General features: G+C 32.4%; 1 protein-coding gene across 2 annotated transcripts; it reads left to right on the top strand.

The window, feature by feature from the left end:
- Positions 1-9,900: 9,900 nt before the first annotated feature.
- Positions 9,901-23,373, top strand: LOC137837293 (protein RRP6-like 2). 2 transcript variants are annotated; one of them, XM_068646259.1, is made up of 16 exons: positions 9,939-10,796; positions 11,615-11,770; positions 13,109-13,267; positions 13,345-13,428; positions 13,628-13,707; positions 13,847-13,897; positions 18,440-18,557; positions 19,090-19,172; positions 19,369-19,414; positions 20,694-20,781; positions 20,870-21,039; positions 21,877-21,942; positions 22,044-22,181; positions 22,271-22,369; positions 22,475-22,596; positions 22,683-23,373. In XM_068646259.1, exons 1-16 carry the CDS (start codon positions 10,131-10,133, stop codon positions 22,699-22,701), a joined length of 2,145 nt encoding a protein of 714 aa, XP_068502360.1. In that variant the 5' UTR covers positions 9,939-10,130; the 3' UTR covers positions 22,702-23,373. The 2 variants fall into 2 exon arrangements, with proteins under 2 accessions (XP_068502359.1, XP_068502360.1); XM_068646258.1 differs by having other exon boundaries at positions 9,901-10,796; positions 22,475-23,373.
- The last annotated feature ends 1,127 nt before the right edge of the window (positions 23,374-24,500 follow it).

The following is a 24,500-nucleotide window of genomic DNA, read 5'->3' as shown; positions in this document are numbered from 1 at the left end:
AGAAGAGAAAGGTGACTTCAAGACCATAGTTCTAGTACCAGTAGGGGGTAATCTGACTCGTGAAGTACCCACGCCACCGCTGGGAGACCCTGGGACAGATACGACCCATGAGAGGGCGAGTGACTAGAGGTTGGGGCGCATGAGTTGGCACCCAGAAAGTCACCCCCTTTGCACTAGATGCATTCCAAGAAGGAGGACTTACACGATGGATTATCCCTAAGTTGGGTTACGATGCTGTAAGGCCCTCCACGAAGAGTAGCGATCGAGTCAGAAGAACACATCGCATAAAGCATTGAAACATCATGGTATATCAGTTTCCCTGAAAGTTTGCTAAGGTACGCATTAATTTAGTTTATGTTTCGAACGCTTTAAAGCACTTTAAATGCTTTAAACGTTTTAAACGCGTTGAACGTTTTTATACGCTTTAAGACGCTTTAAATGTTGGAGGTGTTTAAAAGGGGCTTTAGACGTTTGAGACGGGGATCCGAGCTTTGGACCTAATCCTCACAGTTTTACACACAGAGAAACCCTAGTTGTCTGGTTGGCGCACCCACTGTACGCACAGGCAGTTAGGGCAGAAAACACCAGTTGTTCAGTTACCCAGTTTTTGGACCACCTTCAGAACATCCAGTTATGGTGTTCCGATACGGAGGTGCGTCCCTTTGATGTTTCTCGCTAGCTGACTTGATCGTCGGAGTGCAAACGGCCGCGAGGGTGCCCCTTTGTCCACTTCTTTTCAGGTACTCACAGACGGAGCGGAACGAAGGTGCCCTAGCTCGCGAGGACAAGCCACGCACAAAGACGCATCCGGTCAACCGGCCGGAACATGCACCATTGAGGTGGTGAAATTAGTCACTTTTCTTGTACATGATTTTTAACTTTGATTTGAGTAATGAAATGTTGTCCAAATTTTGAGACACTTATACTTTTCAAAGTTCTCTCTAGAGTTCTCTTCTTCCTAGACAAATTTCTAGAGTCCTCCTAGTAGTATTGACCCAACCTCACTTTAGAAACTAAGTGTTGGCCTAACCACACTCAGAATCATCATCATGATTTCCATCTCTTTCAAAAATTTCTATAATTTTTAAAGATTTCACTATCATTCATCTTCCGTTGAAGAAATTCAAATAAAAAACAATGAAAAAGAAGATTTATAAATGAAAATGCAAGTTAGGATTGCATCATTTGGTAATCAAAACTTTGGTTTAAGAGATAAGTAGTTTCTTCTTCGAATTTCTTTTTTCTAATTTCGTGTTGCTCATTTTTTCTTGATTGTCTTAAATGTTTACCGATTTATTTTTGTGTTTTTGTCATTTTGTTTGATTCAAATCCATTGTTCTTGTGTTATTTTGAATTTTCTTGAGTTTTCTTCAATATTGTTCAGTGGAATTTTCTTATAATTGAGTCATTTTGATTTTACGATTATGAATGTTTTGTTTAGAGTCATGTTTAGTCCTAAAATGTCATAAACTCCATTAGTTAATTTATTTATTTTTCAAATTTTTTCATAGATTGGAACTCTGGAGTGCTTTTGATTTTCATTTTTGAAATCTTAAATCTTTACTAGATGATTAATAATTTTCTTTAAAGTTAGGTCTCCATTATCATCTTTTTCAAAAATTATTAAAAAAATTCTAAAAACTTTCAGAGGTGCAAAAATAAAATCCAAAGGTGATAAGATCAAACATTTTTTTTTGTAATATTTCATGAAATGTGATGCACCTTCGTTCACGTTCATGTGCGTTTTCAGTCACACAAAAAGTTGATAAAAATAGTATACCCACTCGAGGTATTTTCCCCCCTTTTCCCCTTTCTTCGTTTGAAACCAAATCCCTATCTCTTCGTTCGATGATTTTTGCATCTCTTCATCCAAAGTTTTTCTTGGCTCCATTTCTTAATTGTTGTTGTGAGTGTGGTAAGGAGAGCTTCATTTTTTGGTTATGGTAGGAGTTTGAACAACTAGTGGTTCTTCTATTGGAGTTGCATAGGTGAGTAAGGTAAGAAACCAATCTTCCATTGATTGAGTTCATTCTTGGTTTTAGAAGGAGCCCAAATAGGTAGTGGTTCTGATACAAACCGACAGATGACTAAGGACACAACAAGCACTTTCCAAAAGGGTCAGTCATCTCAAGATACAAAGTCAGGCCCCACCAAGCCTCGAGAAAGAATCAACAAAAGAAAAAGAAGCTATAAACTAGAATACGAGAAGTTCTTCCTTTTGGTCTTCTTAAAAAAGTAGAATATGTTGTAAATAATTTGGGCTCACTTTAGAGGTCCAAATAGCAAAGATAGGCTTGAATAAGGGGCCTTTAGAATAATAGAGGGTGTATTATCACTTTAGCTTGTTCTTGGCCCTTTAGGAAGGCAATTTGACATAGTTTCTAAAAGGACAAGCCTAGTATGCAGGTTTGACTTAGTCAAACCCTAAGGGTGTGTTTGAATTAAAGAGGGGATTTGAGGGAGTGGAAATGAAGTGATTTGAGAGGAAAGTGTGAAGAAAGTAAGGTTGTTTGGATTTGGGTATATTAGAGTGGATTTATGAAGAAAGTTTATTGAAATTTGTGAATGATGTGATAGTTGTGATTTTTTTTAAAAGGTATAAAATGTAAATTTACAAATTTATCCTTATCTTTAAAAATATTTGAATAATAAAAAAAATTAATTAATTTTTTATTTTTTATAATAATAATATTATTATTACTATTATATAAGTTTAGTTTTTATGTAAATAATTATATTTATTATTATTATTAATTATATTATTAAATATTTGATTAAAATAAAATTATTATTATATATATTTTAATTTATATTTATTATCATTATTTTAATTAATAAGATTATTATTAATTTTATAATTTTATAAATATATATACATTTTTTTTATTATAAATATTTAATATTTATATTTTATAATATAATTAATTATTTTATAACTTTTTTGACAGGGTAATTACGTAATTTAGCTATATAAAATTGGGTTTTTGTTGCATTTCCCTGCAAATCATGTCTAAGGAGTGAAGAAAGCTTTTATAGGTTTCTTCACCTTTCCGCGCTTCCTTTTCATCACAAATTAGTAGATCCAAACGAGAGTGGTTATTCCAAATCCATTCGCGTGAATAGTAAACGCCCAGAAACAAACAGAGCGTAAGGCTGCCCATTTTTTCCCTTTTCCCATCCTACCCCTCTTGCTTGTTTTCCAAGGCTCCTTCACCTATAAATAGGAGGCCTACCCATTGTATTTTACATGTTGAATTTGAAGAGAAAAGTTACTCTGCACAAGTGGCGGCCATCAACACTTATCTTGGAGGAAAACCACACTCCAAGTGGCCTGATCCACCTTTCTTTCATCACATAAGCTTTTCCTTTCCTTCATCTCTTCCATTCTTTCCATTAGTCCATTAATCTTTGTGTTCTTATGTTCTGGTTTTCATCCTTTGTCAATTCGGTTTTCATTATGTTCTTGTTTTTCCTTCCATGCTCTTTTACATTTTGCCCTTCATCATCAATCACCATATTCTTGTATTTTTCCTTTGCTCTCTAGAAGTGAATCTTCACACTTACTTAATCACTTGGTTAAGTTCGTGTCCAGTGGGGATCTTCTTTGGGTTCTCATCTTATAATTGCTAAAAAAAATCTCAATCTAAGTAAAGTGTCACATCTAAAATGAAGCAATCTAAAATCAACACACATCAGGTTCTTTGATTGGAGATGAACCTATATAATTTATTTTAAAGGTGAGTTCATATTTGGTTCCGCTAGTTCGTTTTTGAGTTCGTAATTAATTTTTATGATTTTCCAAGTTTAAATTCAGGTGGTGTAGACACTATATAAGGATTGTAAGTGAAACTCTATGTTGGGACTAACATAAAAAGCTTAGTTTGAATAGTTGATAAAAATGTTACCTTGTTCTTCTTCGTTATATTCGTTTTCGCATTATTTTTTTTCTACGTTTTGTGTTCACTATTCTTCATTTTTGCGGAATAATTTCTCTTTCGCTTTCCTTTTCAATTCAAAAAATCTTGGTTGAGATTGTTGTGCATTTTCATTTGTGTTTCTCCTTTGCTTCCTATTTTGGCGCAAATCTGAAAACAAAATCACATCAAGAGTGCAATTGCGTTCATGATTCATTGATGTTGTACATGGTGAAGTTCAACATTGATTAGCAATTCATAAATCGTTTTTCATTTGTGATTTTGTTTTATATTGATTGGGTTGTTTTTGTTCTTTGTTGAAGTGTTGATTGTTCAAGCAATTTCGTTTTGAATAAACTATAGAGAAGGTGTTTGATTAATTGTCTCAGAGAAGTAGAAATTCTTGTTTCTATTTTTGGTACCAAAAATTTTGATGCAGAGATTGATTCTTTGGAATATTGTTCAGCGAGTTTTATCAAACAGGTTTGAATTACTAGTTGAATTGGTGCAATGTAGTAGCTATTTTAGTAAAAACCTTGTTTCTAGCAGTGCAAATCTCTGTAACTTGAAGTTTAATTCAACAAGCAGTGCGATGCATATTTATTTTTTTCAAAGCAGTATTGATGTTCATTACTTTTTTTGTTTAAATTTTTAGAACGAATTTCACTGGTAAAATTGAAAACATAGCTGCGTGAGTTGGTGTTTACAGTGCAATTTTTTGTTTTGATGTTGTTTGATTAAATTTTTTGTTGGTATAGTAAGTGGTGTAGTTTTTTTTAGCAAATTGGAATTGTGATTTGGTTGGAACGTATCTCAGGTGGTAATGTTACATTCAAGACCACTTGCTTATGTTGATACGTCATGACAAATTTTGATAAACAAGTTATTTCAATCACCAAGGTGAATTGGTAGTTGTTGGGTTTTTGCATTGGTTCATGAATAAATTGATGTTGAAATTGTATGGGTGCAACATCAATGTTCACGTGAAAATTCACCATTGTCTACAAGAAGCACTTTGTGGCTGCAATGAAATTTGTTGAGCCAAATCACATTGGGTCAATTTTTTTTTTGTCTTATGCATCATTAAATTTTTGTTGTAGAACTTTTGTTGGTTTTGTTGTTGGTGATGACATATAATAACAATTGTTTTTTAAAATGAAATGGTGGTCATAAATTGAATAATTCAATGCAAAACTTTAGTTTATGTGCTTAGTGCATTTGGACAGGTTAGACCACCATGATTTTGTTTCTCATTTGGAGGTATTGTAGAATGTGTTCCTAATTTGTGAGATCCACATGTACTTGACACCAGTTGAGTTAAGGTTGTTTTGGTAAACTATTTTTTTTTAAATCTTAATTAAGTAAAACAACTTAAAAGCATCAGAGTCTTTGATTTTATAAGATTCATCATGTTGAAAATGATTTGAATTTTACTAGGAAAAGCAAAGAGGCTAACAAAATCAAAAGAAGGAAAATGACATCTTATGAGCGTCATATTGCTAGAAAACACACTTAGTTGATTGAAATTGGTCCTCTAATGCTATGGGATGTCTATTTATCATATTAAGCATCATAAATGGAATCATGAAAGTATGGTACATTGGAGTATTTTTATTTATTTCAATACATGGTAATTGTTATGTTCAAATGTGTTCTTGTCGGTTGACTTCGGTGGGTCTCCGAGTTGAGCTCAGCTTTGACTTGTCTCCACTTGGTGCTCTGAAACGTTGCTCCACTGGGACAAAAGGGGGCTCTACCTGTTGATCACAATTCGACGATCAAGTCAGTCAGAACATTCAAACTATAAATTTTGTTTCAGTTTAGGGTATTTAGAAAAACGTACCTTTACTCGGGGTCTCAAACCCCTTTTACAGACATTCCTTCAACAATTTTCATCAACGAGAATATAATCTCAACATCCAAAGTATAATATTCAACAAAAATATTCAACAACAATTTGTTCACCGTGTACTTGTTACTTTTGGGTACAAACATTATTAACCGCTTTTACTTGCATTTAATAATATTCTTCAACCAATTTTGTTATTTCTGTATTTAATAATATTTCTTAACCAATTCAATTATTTCTTCTGTTATTTTTAATTATCTTTCCTACGTAATCTTACCAAAAATCCTGTTCTGACCTTGTAACACACTTTGGGCTCATACCCGGCTCTGGCCGAGTTAGGCACAACTCGCACAACCAAGCTGACAATACCTAAACACTTGGACTGAGGTCCGAGCACTCCTGGGCAGTACAAAATGTATAATGAAGTTTTTTTATTCTCTATCTTAAGTTGAGGGAAGTAGCAGAGTTCCATGCCCTATAAAATAGGTGAAGGAGAATAAAGCATTGTCCAAGCGTAGATTCAGTAACTAGTGAGATGCATATTTGACACATGATTTTCCAATTTCAATCCTTTCATAATCTTATCATTTAGCATCTACAAGCTCAAGCAGTAGAGGTTGCACAAAATATTTTGCAATAGCCTAGGGATGACAAAGTGGGGTGGGCTGTGCAGGTCGGGACGCAGCCTGTTGAGAAAAATGCGGGGTAGGGTGGGCTGACCTGCATAAATTAAATATCTAGAAGTTTCTTTTTGCATCCCCATATTTTCCTCATGCGGTCTCATATTTCACATTCTAGATTTTTTACCACATCTTATTACACATGTGTCGTAAGAATAATATTGTGAGACCATATTGATCTAATGCATCTAAATAAAAAAATATAATTGAAAAATATAATTCAAACTTTATATTTAAAAAATATTTTTTATTAATTTTTAAAAAAAGTATTTCTTATACGGGGCAACACTAGTTCAAATAACGCATTCTACAACAACATATTAAGTCGATTAATGGAGAACCGATGTAAAAAAAAGTGATGATATTTTTGTAAATATTTGGGACATATTACATCGGTTGGAAAGACCAACCAATGTAATATGTTCTTTTTAGAGTAAAAAAGGTTTAACAAAAAATATAAAAAAAAAGGTTTAAAGAGACATACTTTGGAGCTAGACATATTATATGGTTGGTCCTTCCAACCGGTGTAATATGTCTTTCAGAGAAAAAAGAAAAGTTAAAAAAAAAACATAGTTTGGAGCTAGACATGTTCAGATCACAATAAATTTTACATATAGTCTTAGCTATTCAACCTTAGAACAATTGAAATCAACTATTCTTATATGTTTATTACAAGTACTCAAAACATAGAAAACATGTACACGGTGGTAAAAATAACCAGTTCAACTCGTGAACACACTCAAGGAGGATATCTCCTACTTTTGGAACACACAAAGAGGAAACAATAAACAACTTTTGAAATATTTTCAAGAAAACAATAATTCAACTCTTGAACAATTAAGAGAAAAAAATGTGATAATCCTAACAATACCATGATGAAAATAGATTACCAAATGCACAACAAAACAATAGCAAGAAAATCTAGTACTGATAGAAAACCTTTATAACTATTTGATAAAACGAATAGAGGGTTGGAAGATTTCTTGAAACTTCTAAATGCACTCTTGGAGCAAGTGAAAACATCTTGTTTCATCCCTCTAAATGATTTTAATCACGCTTTCTAAAGTATGACATGTGTTATCTCAAACTGAACCAAAGGTTCAATTTATAAAAGTTTCAAAAATTCGTTTAAAAATCAAATTAGATACATTTAATTGATTTTCTTAAGTTGTGAATTCATTATTCTCATAAAAAAGTGAATATCAATGAAAAACATTATGTTTTAATCGATTACTAGACCAATTAATATGTTATTTTGCTCTTCATCATTTTTGGGAAAATTTAAGAACATATTAATCAATTATTAAGTGTGTTAATAGATTATTCTTTGAAACTAGCTAATAACTCAATTATTTGTTCGCTGTTTTAATCCATTAACAAAACTGCTACTAAATTATCCTGTTTTGGAAACATATTAAGAATATATTAATCAATATTAATTGATTAAACAAAATTAAAACCTTTTTAAACATATTTGAACCTTTCAAAATAAATTTTATGGTTAAGATTAAGGTTAGATTGTGTACTAAATTGATGTTTTTGTAACTTACCTTGTGTGCAAGACTGACAAACACATGTAATAAAAATTATAATAAACAATATATCTTCAACGTCATCTTCATCAAACATCATCATCAAATTCCATTTCTCTAATACTTGACTTTATTCTTTAAATTCAACAAATTCAAATTTAAATCTTCCTCCATTTACTACTTCTCGTGGTCGAACAACATCCTATAAATAAGATCCTTTCTCCATGCATTTCTCACTTTTGAATGAGTATTGATCAAATTAATGTCCATTTTACCTTTCAACTTATTGAAGAGTTACCTTATAATTGTTTCCTACACTCAACCTTCTCACAAGAAACTTTCCTTGTTAGTTTAGCTTCTAGGTACTCCAATAAAAGCCTCGTTCCATCATTATATCCTTTTTCTTCTTTCAAGCTTTGGCTAATAAAAGAGCATTACACCAATTAGATCACCATTTTCATCAAGTTTCCATCAATTTATCTTTAAATGTATATTTTTTAAATTGTTCAAAATATAATTTATAGATTAAAAATATTTATTCATTATAAATTTATATATTTAAAAATATTTATTTAATACAATTTTTTAACTATACTAAATATTTATTCATTATACAATTTTGCATATGATGGTTGAGTTGTCGGTGCCAACTTAATTAGGATGCTAAAGTCTTTTGGTGATATGCGTATTTTGTAAAAAAAATATTAATTTATTTTACACAATGTATATATTAAACTATAAAGCTTTATAATTTTTTCCTTTTATTTTAAAAAAATTCTTATTCTTTAATGTTTTATTCGATATTTAAAAATTGTTTTGTTTGATAAAATAAGTTTCAATATTATAAATGATGTAGTTGACTTTAATAACTATTGATATTTCTTTAACAATTTATAGAGAATTTGAGATGAAGTATGATAAAACTTGTTGTTTTGGTCAGATTTTTTTTTTTAAATTGAAATTATAGAATTTTATTAAAGTAACAAAATTATTTAAAATTAGAAAAATTTAAATTACACCTGAAAAAGTAAGAATTTGAAATTTTTAATATTTTTAAGTTTGTATTTTTTTTAATTTTATCTTTAACTCAATTTTGCATGTAACATCATAACTTGACTAAGATTGACTAAGAATTATTTTTCGGTTGAGATTGTTTATTGATGTGGATAGAATTTTTTTTCTAATTTAAATTGTTAATTTTTTTAAACTACTATTATTTCTTACACGATATTAGAGTTTTTTCATCTAATATTAGAGAGACAAATTCTTTTAACGAATGTGAACTACCAAACCAATTGAAGTCTATCTTAATTATTTTTGGTTAGACATCTGCGGTGATTATTTATTTAAATTAATACAAATGTTAACCAATATTAATTATGATTGATTTTTACAACATTACAAATGTTATTTTCAAAGACTTAATTAATAACTTAATTAATGTTAACCTAATGGTCGACATCAACTAAATCAACTAGAAATAATGTGGACGAAATCTATAATAATGATAATAATAATATCAATTAGGGTTTATAGATTTTCTTTTACAAATATCAATTAAAATATCTAGACAAATTTCAACTGAAAAATAACACTAATTAAGATTGACCAAACTTTTCAATATTAATGTTTTAAAATTATTAACATTTATTTAATATTTAAATATATTTTTACACTTTATGATATTTAAGATACATTATAAAGAAATAATTTACTAAATCTAAAGTCTTATAAAATAAAATAACTAGATTTTTTTTTGAAATTAAATAAATTCGAATTCTGATGTATTTAAATTTCTTAAAACTCTTAAAAGTTGTGAAATTTTCATTAGAGACAATAATAATAGTAATTGGGCGAGTAAATAAAATCAGTTTTTTTTTTCTTAACATATAAAAAACACTTGTTTTGATGCATGTGATTTTCCCACCAGTTTTATCGCCACTTGGACTCTTACACCCAAAATACGTGACATGAACGTATATAAATACGAATGCACTTTCTTGATTTTCTCACTTTTTTTTTTCTCACTTCAAAGCGAAACGCAGTGCTCGACGATGGTGGCGACGCTTCTAAAATCCTAAAACCCTAACCCTAAGAAAAACGAAAAAAATTGTGATTCTTTACGAAAGTTCGACTGATCAATCTTTGCGACGCCATGGACGTGGACCACGATCAACCATCCGCCGCGACGGCGAAGGCCCAGGCGCTGCAGACCCTAGCAGCGGGTCCTCTCTCCTCATCGGTGGCAAAGCTCGCTGCGTCCTCGCGCTGCCTCCCTTCCGACAAGGACTTCCACTTCTACCGCAACTTCGAGGAGTTTAAGGTCCCCGTCGAGGAAATCGCGAGGGAGTCGCGGTCGATGCTGGAGGCCATAGGCGCCGCGGCGCACGCTGCGTTCCCTGCCGACGTGGACGACGCCTATGACTGGCTTGTGAATGTGAACGATGACGTTCTGGAGCGGTTTGATGCATCAATGGACGAGTTCCGGAGGGTTCGGGAGGAGGAAGAGAAGACTGGGCATCCGGCGAAGCACCCGATGGAGGAGGATGGGTTTCAGCTGGTTTCTGGGAGGAAGAAGAAAGGGGGAAGAGGGAATATCACTCCAGGGATGGGTTCTGAGGCGAGTCCGGCGACACCTGGAGTTACTGTAGCGACTAAAGATAAGAAGACGATGGGGCCCAAGCCCAAGATTCCGTTTCATATTCCGACGATAAGGAGACCGCAGGATGAGTTTAGTATAGTGGTTAATAATGCAAACATGCCTTTTGAGCATGTGTGGTTGCAGACTAGCGACGATGGGTCAAGGTTCATTCATCCGCTGGTTAGTTATTTAGTATTGTTGTTTATGCTTTGCTTACATAATTTGTATGGGTGTGTTTCTGTAACTGAAGTTTAATTCACTTGGACTTTAAAGGATGTTGCATGGATGATTTTTTTTAACAATTTAGCCTGAGTTATTAGAATGAGCAAAATCTTTTGTTGTTTTTGTTATTTTCCCTTATGTTTTGGATTTTTTAACAAAACTTATATGAAGGGAATATTTCCAATGGAACTTGGCCAGGTAAGAGAAGAAATTTGGTTCTTTTTCGCTTGTTAAGAAACAAGACATGGTCCTCTTGGGGGGAAGAAATAATTTTTATTAAATCAAGAAGTGATAGTAATGCCAGTTTCACAGGGTTGTTAAATATTATATTTGAGATCAATCATGCTGACTATTTATATGTTGGCATGGTGTACTTTAAAGCAATAGCTTGTGTTGAATGATATTTTCTGGGTCATGTTCAAACCCTTTTGCTTTTCTAATATTTGCATGAATCAGTGATGTAGGTTCAATGAGCCTTGTTGAAAAGTCTTTTGATACATGATGAATAAATCCTTTGAAAATGTTAAATTCTTTTTGGTATTGAAATCTTGTTGAAAACAACTTTTGGTTGTCTGATAGCATTTTACGGTTAGATCATGCTTTTCTAGGATTTATATTTCGGTAGAGTAGCTATTGGTAGTTGTATTTTGTTTTGCATTAGTAATCTCTAACCTTGGGCATGTGTATATTAGGTGAACTAAAGGAAAATTTTCAATTTCTTTTTATCATCTTTTGTATCTTTTTCATGTTAATCTATCATTAATTTATTATTCCAGGAAATGCTCTCTGTTTTGGATTTTGTTGATAGAAATCCTGGGGATGTTGTGCCCGTGAAGCCTCCGTCAATAGATAGCACTCCTTTCAAGCTTGTGGAGGAAGTCAAAGATTTAAAGGAGTTGGCTGCTAAGCTGCGTTCTGTTAATGAATTTTCGGTAAACATGATCACTATTAATAAAGTTTTACTTTGAAATTACCTCATGACCAATTACATAATTTGATTATCGTATCTGAAAGGTGTAATTACAATGAAACATGATAAGGAGCACAATTGGATGGGCCATTAAGTTCTAGCCATTCAATCTTCTAATATGTCTCTCATGAAATTTCATTTTATTACATTAATGGGCCTTCATTTATATTTTAAACTTAAACATTTAGATTTGGTCATTGACAAAGGTAAACTATCACTATTCCATTTTTTCTATTTTAACTCTTGACCAGAGAGTTTAGTTATTCAGGTCTGTGTTTTGATTTTTGTTTCTATTGTGACAATAATCATTACTTATTAGGTGGTTTCTGTATTTGTCAATAGTGGATAGTCTTTAGTATATTAGGATTATTGTTTTTCTAGTTTATAAGATGCAGTTATTTAACATTTTGATGACGTGCACCTTCTAGGTGGGGTTGCCTTGTTGATTTCAATTGTTGGAAATTAGGATCCAAATTGGGTAATTTTTTTTGCAGAAAATGGGGCTGGAGGTTGGATGAATTTTTTGGCTATGGTTTAGGGTGATTTATGCTCTAAAAAATAAATAGAATTAGGGTAGAGATGAGTTTGGTTTTGGTTTAGGATTTTGAAGGTGTTTTTGTTTCAGTTTTCAAAATTGGACTTTTTTAAGAGAAAATGGTTTAAAGCAGAAGAAATGATATGGGTAGGATATATGCCACTTCCAAGGATGGAAGATAAATTTTAGGGCACCACAAGGGTGGTTGTTTTCCCTTGATAAGTCTGATTGTAGGGATCAAGCAAGAATCATGGACCTTGAAGTGTTTATAGCAAATTTTGGTCAGATCATAAGTGTACCACATGCAGGTGACTTCACAAATAAAACTCTCAAATCCAAAAAGAAAATTCAAGGAAAAATAATGCCAAAAGTTCAAGGCCCATTATTACAAATTTTAATCAAAACAAAATGTAAACTAATGAGAAATTTCTTCTTGTCTTTAAGGCTCATGAATCTTCAATTAGGCTTTAGAAATTTTCTAAATTTTGGCTCAAAAGACCTTCTAGTTAGAAGCATCATCAAGTAGGGGTGTCACCTTATGCTACAAGCTTCCTTTGCTTTCCTAATTCTTAACCTAGTAATGGGCCTTTCAATTCCTTCAAGTGCTTTGTACTTTATTGTGTCCTCATCATTAGACGCACTCATTTTTTTATATTGCATTTGATTTTTTGGAATAATATTCTCCTTTCTTGTCGCCGCTATTACTTCCATTCATTGCATTCTTTTGACTTATTTTTTGTAATGACTTGAAGTTGAAATATATAGGTTGATTTGGAACATAATCAATATCGGTCATTTCAAGGTTTGACTTGCCTTATGCAAATCTCAACAAGGGCTGAAGATTTTGTTGTTGACACATTGAAGCTTCGCATTCATATAGGACCCTATCTTAGAGATGTTTTCAAGGACCCTTCCAAGAAAAAGGTTAGTTGCATGTGACTGGGTTTTCTCGTAATTTAACATTTGTCTCATTCTGTTTGACATTATTTATTGTTAATTAGGTCATGCATGGTGCGGATCGTGATATTGTGTGGCTTCAACGAGACTTTGGAATTTACGTTTGTAATTTGTTTGACACTCATCAGGTTTGTTTAAATGCTCTAACTATTCATTGAAATTAGATCCCTTATAACTATGAGACTCTAAACTACAACATCATGTCTTTGGTTTCTAATAGTCATCATGTAAGAGATTTTGTGATTTTGTAACTAGGTGATGTATTTATAATGTTTTAGCTAATGAATATTTAGCCCTAGACTAATCCATTTTGATTGCATTGTTTAGGCTTCAAAGTTGTTAAGCTTGGAGAGAAATAGTTTGGAGTATATTTTGCTCCATTTTTGTGAAGTTACTGCAAACAAAGAGTATGTTGTCCTTAGTTTTTTCCTTTGATTTTGAATCTACACATTGAGCCTAGTTGCTTTACTTTTGCTTATGGGCTTGATTTTTCCAACTTTTTCCTTGCATAAATTCTGGAAGTTTTACATTAACAATTCTTTGCAGTTACCAAAATGCAGACTGGAGACTACGCCCACTTCCCGATGAGATGCTAAGGTATAACTTGTCACGTTTAATTCTTCTTTGATTCTTCATTTGTTTTTCCTTGGCTTGAATTCATTTGCTTGGTTTCCAAAAGGGTACTTGAGGGAAGTAAAGTAACTTGGTTGTGTTATTGTTCAAGATACTAGGAATTTATAGTATTTGGTGATTCTTTGTTAGATGTTTGCCATTTCCCTTATATTTGGGTGGGTTTACTTGCAACTTACCTGATAGTACAATGATAATAATCTTGTCCTACTAGCTGAGGTTGAATACATGGATTGTACATTACCATTTAGCTTAGTTAGAAGCCCAATTCTCTTGGATATCATTTTTTGTTAAGATTACATCTATTAATTCCTTCAATGTTTTTCTTGGTCTCTATTCCTTTTCACAAGGATAAGAACCATGGTATCTACCTTTATTGGTGCCTTTACATATGTTGAAATCATTTTAACTCATTTTCTGTCATCCTTACCTTGGTAGGTGTCACACTAAAATCTCGTCATATACAATCATTTCATGACCTAGCCTTTGTTTTGTATCAATATAATCTCAACATACTCATTTTTGCTACACACTTTTTTCTAGTTTTGTTCAAGATCAACATTTACAATACTAGAGTATACCTAGTTGTATAGTACAACATAACTTCTCTTCGCGCTTGGTAGGTAATTTATAGTCTCATCTTGCTCCACGCATTGTTTTCTCCATTTAACTACCTAGTCTGTATCTTGCAAATGCCAATTTCATTATTTTTATTTTGCCATTGACTCTAGATACTTAAACTTGGAAACTTGTTATATAAAATTGTTTCCAATTTTTACCTCTAAGTCATTTTCTTATATCTTGCTAAAATTGCAATGCATAATTCTTTTATTATTGTGCAAGCAAAAGTATTGTAATTCCATTTTGTCTCTTAAAGTTCAAGTTTAGAGTTAACCCTTTCTAATATGATTTGTTAAGGCCATGTATGTTGGGATGATGTTTTGTATGTCCCTGGCTAACATACTCGACTATCTTATACTAGGATTGGGCTGAGCATAATGTAAATGTACTCCTACAAGAAAATCTATACTCTCACCTCTTAAGTTCTTACCCTAGTAGTAGCCAACCATTCATTTCTATAGTTTAGATATAAGTCACTAAAACACAAATATGACATATTTGTATTTGTATGCACAATTATTAGCATGCTACAATGTGCAAAATAGCATTGTAGCTTTATTTTGTGACTTGTTGGCCTGGCCATAGTGGAGGTTATAGTGTCATTTTCTGTGTGGTGCAAGGTAGTCAAAATCGACATCTTACTATCTTTACATGGATTGTAAGATCCTGCAAATTGTATGAAATTCATATATGCACACATAAAATCATTATATTTCACTCAATTTATAATTGAACATTCAAATCAACATGACTAACAAAAAATTATAATAAATATATAAAACAATAAATGAATAGGTGTAAACAGTAAACACCTCATCCTAATTACATTTCTTTTCTAGTCAACAATAAATCAATAGCTCCATCCTACTTTAAATATGAATTCTATCCTAATAACAAAGTTATCTTGTTAAATTCATAATCTCCATAAAGACCTTCAACTCCATTTCCATCTCTTTCACCATTCATATAAGTAATGTCTAAATCATGTTTATGTAAAATTTCATCCTCCTCAACTTGGATTGAAACCAAGTTTTCATCCAAACTTAAGGCTTCATTGTGCACATTTTCCATAACACACTCATCATTGGATGAACAATCATCAATATTAATTTGAATTGGTTTTCTTGTTTGCTTTTTCTTAGCTAGTTTTGAGTTAGCCATAACAAAAACACAATCATTCATTGGAATTGCATCAACCTATTTCTTCTCTGTGAGCAAATGCAAAGACAAATATGATAACAAGTAGTAGACTAGTAATTCTATTATGGAGATTTATTTTAATATTAACTTATATATCAAAGGAACTTCAATTATGCTCACATTCGGAGGAGCTAAATGTCAAGCTCAATACACAAATATCATTTTTTTTGGAGTTTTGGGTGCTCATCATCGTAAGACTCCCACTCATTTATTGGAGTCTTTAAATTAATTGACCTAGTAGCCAAGGGTCATCCAAAACATTTAGCTTGTTTAATGAAATCATCAATTTGAACATCAACAAGAGTTTGTTCATCCTCATCCTAGTTAGACATTCCCTTAGACCTCGTTTCACTTCCAAATCTCTAAATCCAGGCCATTGAAGTTGCTTTTCCCACCACCTTTCATCAATGATTTTTCATAATGGCAAATAACTAACCAAAATATATTACATTGTGTTGGTTTTATTTTATAAAATGAATAACTTAATAAACAAATACATAGATAGTTAGATTAGATACCTTTTGACAAGCATTGAAAGCCTTTTGTATCTTATCCTTAGCATGGTCTATTGCTTCATAAATGAACCCATGATTGACTTTTGATTTGAATCAACCAATTGAAGCACTTCAGTGAGAGGCAATGCACCCTTCAAACCAGTTATGATATTCTTCCAGAAATCCTTTTGTAAAGCCACATCTTTAACTATTTTTTCATCCTTTGTTTTGCAAACCTACTAGACTTCCTTTTATTAATACTAAACATTCTAATTAAAACTGCCTTGTTCTAATGAAGGCACCCAAATGTTGAGTAAGATGTAGCAAGTCAATTAATACCCAACCTCACCTAATCTCTTTCTTTTGTAAAATGTAATTGAGAAATTAGAGAAGTTCTTGAATAAATTAAAGGTTGTTATTTTCTTTTACCTTTTGGAATTGTCTCATCAATTGGGATCTTCTCATAGTTCTCCAACATTAAGTCAACATAATGTGCGCCACAAGATATCCAAAATATCCTTTTCCTCTTTGCCATCAACATTTGACCATCAACTATGTAGTTTGCTGCAACATCTGTCACAACTTGAACAACATTGTCTTCCCCCAAACTTTTCATCAGCTGGATATCAAAATTGTCATTCTTCATGATAATCTTGTGGTCGAAATGTACATGGAGCTACCACCTGGGTTTGTTGCTTGGGGAGCATGGGTTAGTTTGTAAATTGTGCCGATAGCTCCTCGGGCTTGGTTTGGCAAGTTCAACCACATTGCACATTGTACAAACTTTTGGGCTGAAATGTAGTGAAACTATTTTTTTATTGTTGCACCTCTCATGAACAGGTGTGTACTTAAAATGTGTATGGTGATGATAAAGTCATTACAAGGAACGATGCCACTAAAATTTCTCAATGAAAAAGCATTTATGCAATCATTTATGCCATCTTATGTATGTTCTGGGTATCGAAGTAGCTTAATCAAAAGAATTCTTAGAGAAAATATGTAGTTAATGGCTGAGCTTAGTGAGTCATTCTTAGATCTATAAAGATACCGAGGATTTGTTGGGAAACTTAATTTTATTTAACTATTATTGTACTTGATTTGCCTTTTGCTATAGAAGTGGTTTGTCAAGGTTCGTCTCGATCACTGAAGTGTTGTCATTTTCTTCCTTAGATACCTCAAAAAGGCTCTAGGATAGAAATTGTTCTGTGAATGGAAATACTCCTATAGATTGTGCTCCCCAATTGAATATTGTGTTTTTATTAAAGGCAATGTTAGTTCTTGGAAAATCAAGAAACAAAATGTGGTTGCTCAGTTAACTGCCAAAGCTGAATGTAGGTCAATGATATCACTCATTTGTGAACTTGCGTGGATAAAACAATTCCTTCAAGAGCTTAAATTTTGTGAGATACAACTAATGAGCATGTACTGTGAGAACTAGGCAGCTATTCACATTGATTCCAATCTTGTATTCCAAGAGAGAACCAAATCTATAGAAATTGATTGTCATTTTGTCTAAAAGTTTTCTGAGAAAATTTGTGAATTTTGTAAACTCTGGTGATCAATTTGTAGTTATTTTGACTATGTCCATGATAAGACCTCAAATTCAATTTATAGGTTCCAAGCTTGGTACATACAAACTGAGGCTTTACCTTGAGGGGGGAGTGTCAAAATTGCTTAACTTATGTGAAGGGGGTAACTTGTTAGAATATGTTAACTTATCTTTTGTATTACCTATTTGATACGTATGTGTAGATTTATAGTTTTTTGATGTAAGAATCCATATAAATGAATGGATTAGCTAAGGGATAATTAAGCTCCCTTAGACTTGCACATAATAAGGAAATCCAGCAATGCTGATTTATGCTATTATGACAAATCTTGTGTTTTTCTGTTGAAATGTAATGTTCTTGTTATTTTTCCTTTGTATGTACCCAGCTTTGGGTTAGGTTTTTGCCTCTATTTGTGACCTTATATATGTATATATGTACACACACATACATCATTAAAAGGTAGAACAGTATAAGTTGAATACACTGTATTTTCCCTGTTTCATTATTGAAGAAGTTCCTCCCTCCCCCTTCCACAAAAAGAAAATATTTTACTTTTTTTATCTTGGTTTCAGCTTGATGATTACTGGTATAATGTCATGAACTATCTAATTGTTACAACCTAATTAACTGTTTTCTGTTGACAGATATGCCAGAGAAGATACACACTATCTGTTATATATATATGATTTAATGAGGATTAAGTTATTTGCCTTGTCTAAGGAGTCTGAAAGTTCTGAGTCTTCAGACACTCCTCTGGTGGAGGTAACATCTTCTACACTAAAGAAATCTCTTTCCATGGATGAATTTTTGGTCGAATATCTTGCATGCTTTACTGAGTGTAGAATGTGGTTGTTAATGATATTTCTGTTACCTTAAACAAGTTTACAAGGTTTAATAATCTATGATTGCTTCAAGCTATGTGTTAAACCTTACCAATTTTGCATAGTGGAAGGTGACATTACTGTTTATCAGTTCTTCCTACTTTTTCTATATGAAATTTGTTATGTTATATGCATGTTTGAGAAAGGTTTTCTCACAGAAGTAATAGTTTTTTTTTTTTCTCTGTTCCAAAGACATCTTAGAAAGCTGACATGAAAGATTTTATTTTTAAATCGCAGAATAAGCTTGTCCATACAACCATATTGTAGCTTTAGTTGCTTCTATCTTCTGTATTTCATTGTTGCATACCTGATATCAAACTAACTAGATGAGCATGTGAACTAACTATCAAACAATCATTACCACAAACAATAGAGTTCTCTTATATTCACAGACCTCTTACATTTACAAACAGGTCTACAAGCGAAGTTATGATGTCTGCATGCAGCTGTATGAGAAAGAACTTTTGACAGAGAACTCCTATCTTCATATATATGGGTTTGTTACTTTCATAATTTCCCTTTCATGAATTTTGTGCTGTATACAAGTATCAATTACTCACCAATATATTTTTGTATATATCTTGATTACATCAATGACTCTTATACATAAAGGGAGTGTTTACTAAGTTCTGTGTTGCATGAAATGCATACCAAGAAATGTAAAGTAAAGCTTAGTTACTGTTTCTTTATAGGTTGCAAGGAGCTGGTTTCAATGCACAGCAGCTTGCCATTGTTTCTGTGAGTTTGTATTTTTAAATTATTTATAGCACCAATTTTGAGCATGAAAAATATTCTCAACAGTTCCACTAAGTAATCTTTTAATTACTTATTGGTATCCCATTTTCAAGTATTGTGATCAATTTGGTCGTCTTAATCTAGATGCCACGATTTCCCTAAATATCAATTTAACACAAATTAGGTGAACTTATTCCCTATTCATTTGTCAAAGAACTCCTATCTTCATATATATATATATATCAGTGTTATCAATAAACGGTTATGGCGTCGCCATGGCAGAAAGCGGTGGCAATGCGGGTTTTTCATGGTGGCCGCTTTTTGCATCACGGGATGCTAAAGATGAATGGAGAAAGCGAAAAAGGCAGAAAGAATGAGGCTTGCTGCGGCGGTGCGCAGTTTCTATGACTGTGTGTGTGGTGGCAGCAGTGATGCTGTGTGAGTGAGGAACCCTAACAACAAATCTGACCTAAAATGAATTGGGCCACATAAATCCTGGCCCAATTAAAATATTATAAGTTAACCTAATAACAGCAAGCAATTGCTGTCCTAATAAGTGAACAAAAACCCTAAATTAAATTGGGCCATGTCATACCCAGCCCAATTAAAATATTATAAGTTAACCTAATAATATTTTATACACAACACAGTAACTTATTAATATTCTAAACATAATATTATTATTAGAATGCTTCCGCCATAACCTGTTATAGTTTTCTTTATCACTTTATAAAGGATTGTTAGGGTCTCTGATATTGATAACACTGTTATATATATATATATATATATATATATATATATATATATGTACTCCTCCAGAATCTTTCTCATTACCAATTTCATTGCGATCATCAAAATATTATTTTAGCTATTGATACCATTTCTTACCACCATCAATTTCATTGCCACCTTTGTTTCAGTTACTTAAATAATGACAGTGCAGTTACTCTGTTATCATCTCAATCATCATTAGGCATTTCTGGAATAGTTATAGTGTTGTTTCATGTTGTTTTCTATCATGAAACTGCTTAGGTTGGAGACCAAGAAATAATGCTAATAGCAGTCCAAGCATGATTCTAGTATATATGTTCATGTTTTTTACATTTTTCTGGAACAATCCAAAATAGCTTCCAGTGCTGAAAGGGCTGATACAATGTCAAGAATTTGTGATAGAAGAATTTGTGGAGTGTTACATATTGCATAATTTCCATTTGTTTTGGATTTCATTGCTCTCTATATTACATCCATTGAAGGTTTTAAACTCTGTTTCCCTGGCTTGCAGGGACTGTGTGAATGGAGGGACATTGTTGCCCGTGCAGAGGATGAGAGTACAGGATATGTATTGCCAAATAAATCTGTTCTTGAAATCGGTATGAAACATGTACAAGTTCTAGGTATCTTAATGTTGACAATTTGGCTTTACGTTCATAATTTAATTTGGATTTACTTTTTTAAAAGCTAAGCAGATTCCTCTTACTACAAGCAAACTAAGGCGATTAGTGAAGTCAAAACACCCTTATGTTGAACACAATCTTGATACAGTTGTCAGCATCATTAGACATTCTATTCAGAATGCTGCTGCATTTGAGGAAGCTTCTCAACTGTTGAAAGAAGCACAAGCTGCCACTGTAAGTAACATATTTACAGTGATGTATTTTATATGTGTGTGATATAAGTATGTATGTATATATATGTAGGTATGTATTCTCAAATTTAGAAAGAATAATATACTTCTTCTGTATTACTATAATGAGGCCACTGAACCTATAAATACACGAGCCTAGTTATTTTGGGAAATATAGAGAGCTTATTCCAAGGAAACAAATCCTGGTAATTATGGGATTGATTATAAATACATAATTGCAAGATAATACCATAATAAAGAATAAAATTATGGTATGAATAAAATAAAAAAACTTCATAAACACTGTTTTGACTCTCCCTCTTGGTAAGTAAAGTGTTCTCCATTCCCAACTTGGATATGATTCTTTCAAAGTTAATGCAATTCAGTTCTTTGGTGAGTATGCCAAGTTGATTTTGAGTGGATACACATGTGGTACAAATCATTCCATTGTGTAGTTTTTCTTTGATAAAATAATTGTTTAGCTCAATATGTTTACACATCATGCGAGTTGTGGGCTAAACTAATTGTAGATTTATAAATAGGCCATTTCAAGTTTATTTTCAGCATACATAACAGTAATATAGTAAGGTATTTTTAAATAAATAAATTTGAAAAGGTCTCTAATTAACTGGGATTATGGTAAATTGCTCCATTGTCTTTTGGATCTGTTTTGAATGCTGGCCGAGTGAGTTTCAAAACAGATAAAATTAAGCAACCCGGTGTGTATAATTACTGAGAATATTCTAAAGAATTAATGCTTGTTAAACCTGCATAATATTTAAATTTTATTGGGTCTTAATTTCTATTTATTTGTTGATTAAATTGTATGATTGCGGAACAGGCATCAGATGTAGTCCCAGTTACTGATGGAACTGAAGACCCCCAATCCCATAAACAAGATTCTAAGGTTGGAAATGCAACCAAAGTGTTGAAATTGAAAATACCAGCTATATAGTGATATTATTATCATCCTTGAGAAGTCACGATTATTCTTTTGACCCCAAATAGGAACCTTCGCCGCATCAAGATACAAATGCACAAATAAAAATCAAGTCCAGTAGTCTTACATCTGAGCCACCAAGGGTCAGTCTCACAGTTGCAGAGCTGGATAGGGATGCAAATGTTGGTGCACTTTCTACTGCAAAGGTTGACAAATTTGTCTTTCAATATTAGTTCAATGTTTTATCCACCTAGTGATGAACACTGATCTGAAATATCTGTTAATTTGTTGATAGGGAAATGGAACAACTGTTCAGGTGCTAAAAAAGCCTCCTGGTGCTTTTGGGGCACTGCTGGGGAATTCAGCTTCAAAGAGGAAGCTTGGTCCTGATAAGGTATGCTTTTGTCAAACTCAATGAATGTCTATTACATGTGATGCAAACATGTAGCTCCGTGTCTGTTCACTACTATTTTGTTACCACATTTTTTTTATTTCTTAGGGCAAGGAAGATATCAAGTTAGAGCAGATTAGATCTTCCGTTACTCTTCCTTTCCATACATTTTCGGGTAGCAGCGAGAAGTCAGAACCTACAGTAGAAACTCCTAGTGCAGCGTCTGAAATGTTAGAGCCACCGAAACCTGATTCTAATATAGTTTCTGCCTCTCCTCTAGATGAGATTATAATGCTAGAATCTGATACGGGTGCAGAGGGTATGGAGCTGAATAACCTAGAAAATTACAATGTGCACATGGAGAAAAAATCTGGTGTGTTCACTTCGGGAAAAGAGGACAAAGATGAACCAGTGTCTCTCTCGGAATTATCATCAAATTTTAAAAAATGCTTTCATTCAAATGATCAAAATAATAAAACCAGACCGCACATGAAAACTGAAGAGTCCAGTGGCTTGGTGCAGCTGAAGGCATTTGATTATGAAGCTGCAAGGAAACATGTCAAGTTTGGAGAACATAAAAAGCATGCATCTTCCCAGGATTGTGTTGGTGAGGTAGAGGACTCAAATAGCAAGCAACGTTCGACAACTGGACAGGAACAAGCTAGTGATTCGACTAAACAATTGCAGCAAGGTAAAAGACGTCAAGCCTTTCCTGCTTCTGGGAATCGTAGTGCAACATTTCGCTAAGAAATGTAAAAGGTACAAAAATGAGAAAGCAAGATGTTCAATATAGCGTAGTGTTGAATCTAAGATTGGCAAATTTATGTTTAAGTTTACATCTCTCTATTATAATTTTTACATGTTGGTCATTAGCAGCAACCATTTTTTCCCTTTTGTAGCTGATAATTAGTATGAAAGGTGAAAAATATTTCTGGGAGAAAATCTGGTAGGCATTGTAAATTTTTGAAATCCCTAAATTTAAGGCAACTTATATTTTTCATTTTGTATTTCTCAATTGCATTTCAATATAGGAAGTTAAATTTGGTAACATGAATTTATTTTACCATAGTCTTATTTATATATCAGTCTAGGAAGTTAAATATGGCAAATATTAGATTAAATATATTTATGCAGATTGCGTAATTAATGTAAGAATGTTAGATATGTGTCGAAGAAATGACTAGCATTTATTTTTGTTGAGATACCAAACAAGCCCTCATATAACTTACTAACAGGAGAAATTACTAGGATAACATTTTTGTTGAGAAACCAGATAATGTAATCTCCTCATATAACTTATTAAAAGACTTTTGATTGCAATATACGTTGAAGGAGCTAGCAATATATATTAGTTATTGTTTCAAGAAGTTTTTAGTGTTTATGTAAGTTGTAACTTGTAAGAGTGCACAGAATTCTTAGTATTTTTCTAAAGATAAACCAAAATAAAGTGAAATATAACCAAAGGCGTATTAATAAATATTTTCTAGAAAAATAAATCATGCTTGGAAATATTGAAATACATACACATTAGTATTTTAGTATTTTATGTACAAAGTTTATATTTTACACATTCATATTAGACCATAGAAAAAAATGTTACGATTTACAGTGTATTTGTGTAATGCTTTAATTATTTTGTTTTTAAAATGTTTTCTTATGAAGTGATGTTAGAATTTCAGATTATCAAGATCCTATCATAGGAAGAAGATAATTCAAAAGATGTACCGATATTTTCACCTGCATCTTATACATTTTTAAATTTACAAAACTGCAATTCATTTTGAAAAAAAATCTTTTGGAATTGAAGAACGCCTAATTGTTTTACAAGTTTTTTAGTATTTTATGCGGATAAACTAAATTTTTGTATTTCTTTATAATGTGAAATTACACTATGGATTTAAACTTCTCTTTCTAAGAATTTTGTTTCTTGATTTAGGTTTTAGGTTTTAGTTTGATGAAAAATTAATTAATAATTTGCATACTCATTGTAAAGCAGAATAATTTGTGTATTGTTATCATCTGATTAAACACTATAAAAACTTGGACACTCCTCTTAATTGACGTGTCGGTGTTCGATACACTTTTTAAATGACATGTTGGTGTCCGATACGAGAATGACATCTGTAGGGCACGT

This window comes from Phaseolus vulgaris, chromosome 4 (genome assembly GCF_000499845.2).
Source record: "Phaseolus vulgaris cultivar G19833 chromosome 4, P. vulgaris v2.0, whole genome shotgun sequence".
Lineage (NCBI taxonomy): Eukaryota > Viridiplantae > Streptophyta > Magnoliopsida > Fabales > Fabaceae > Phaseolus > Phaseolus vulgaris.
Note: the sequence above shows the minus strand (reverse complement) of the source record. Positions and strands in the feature narration are given on the sequence as shown.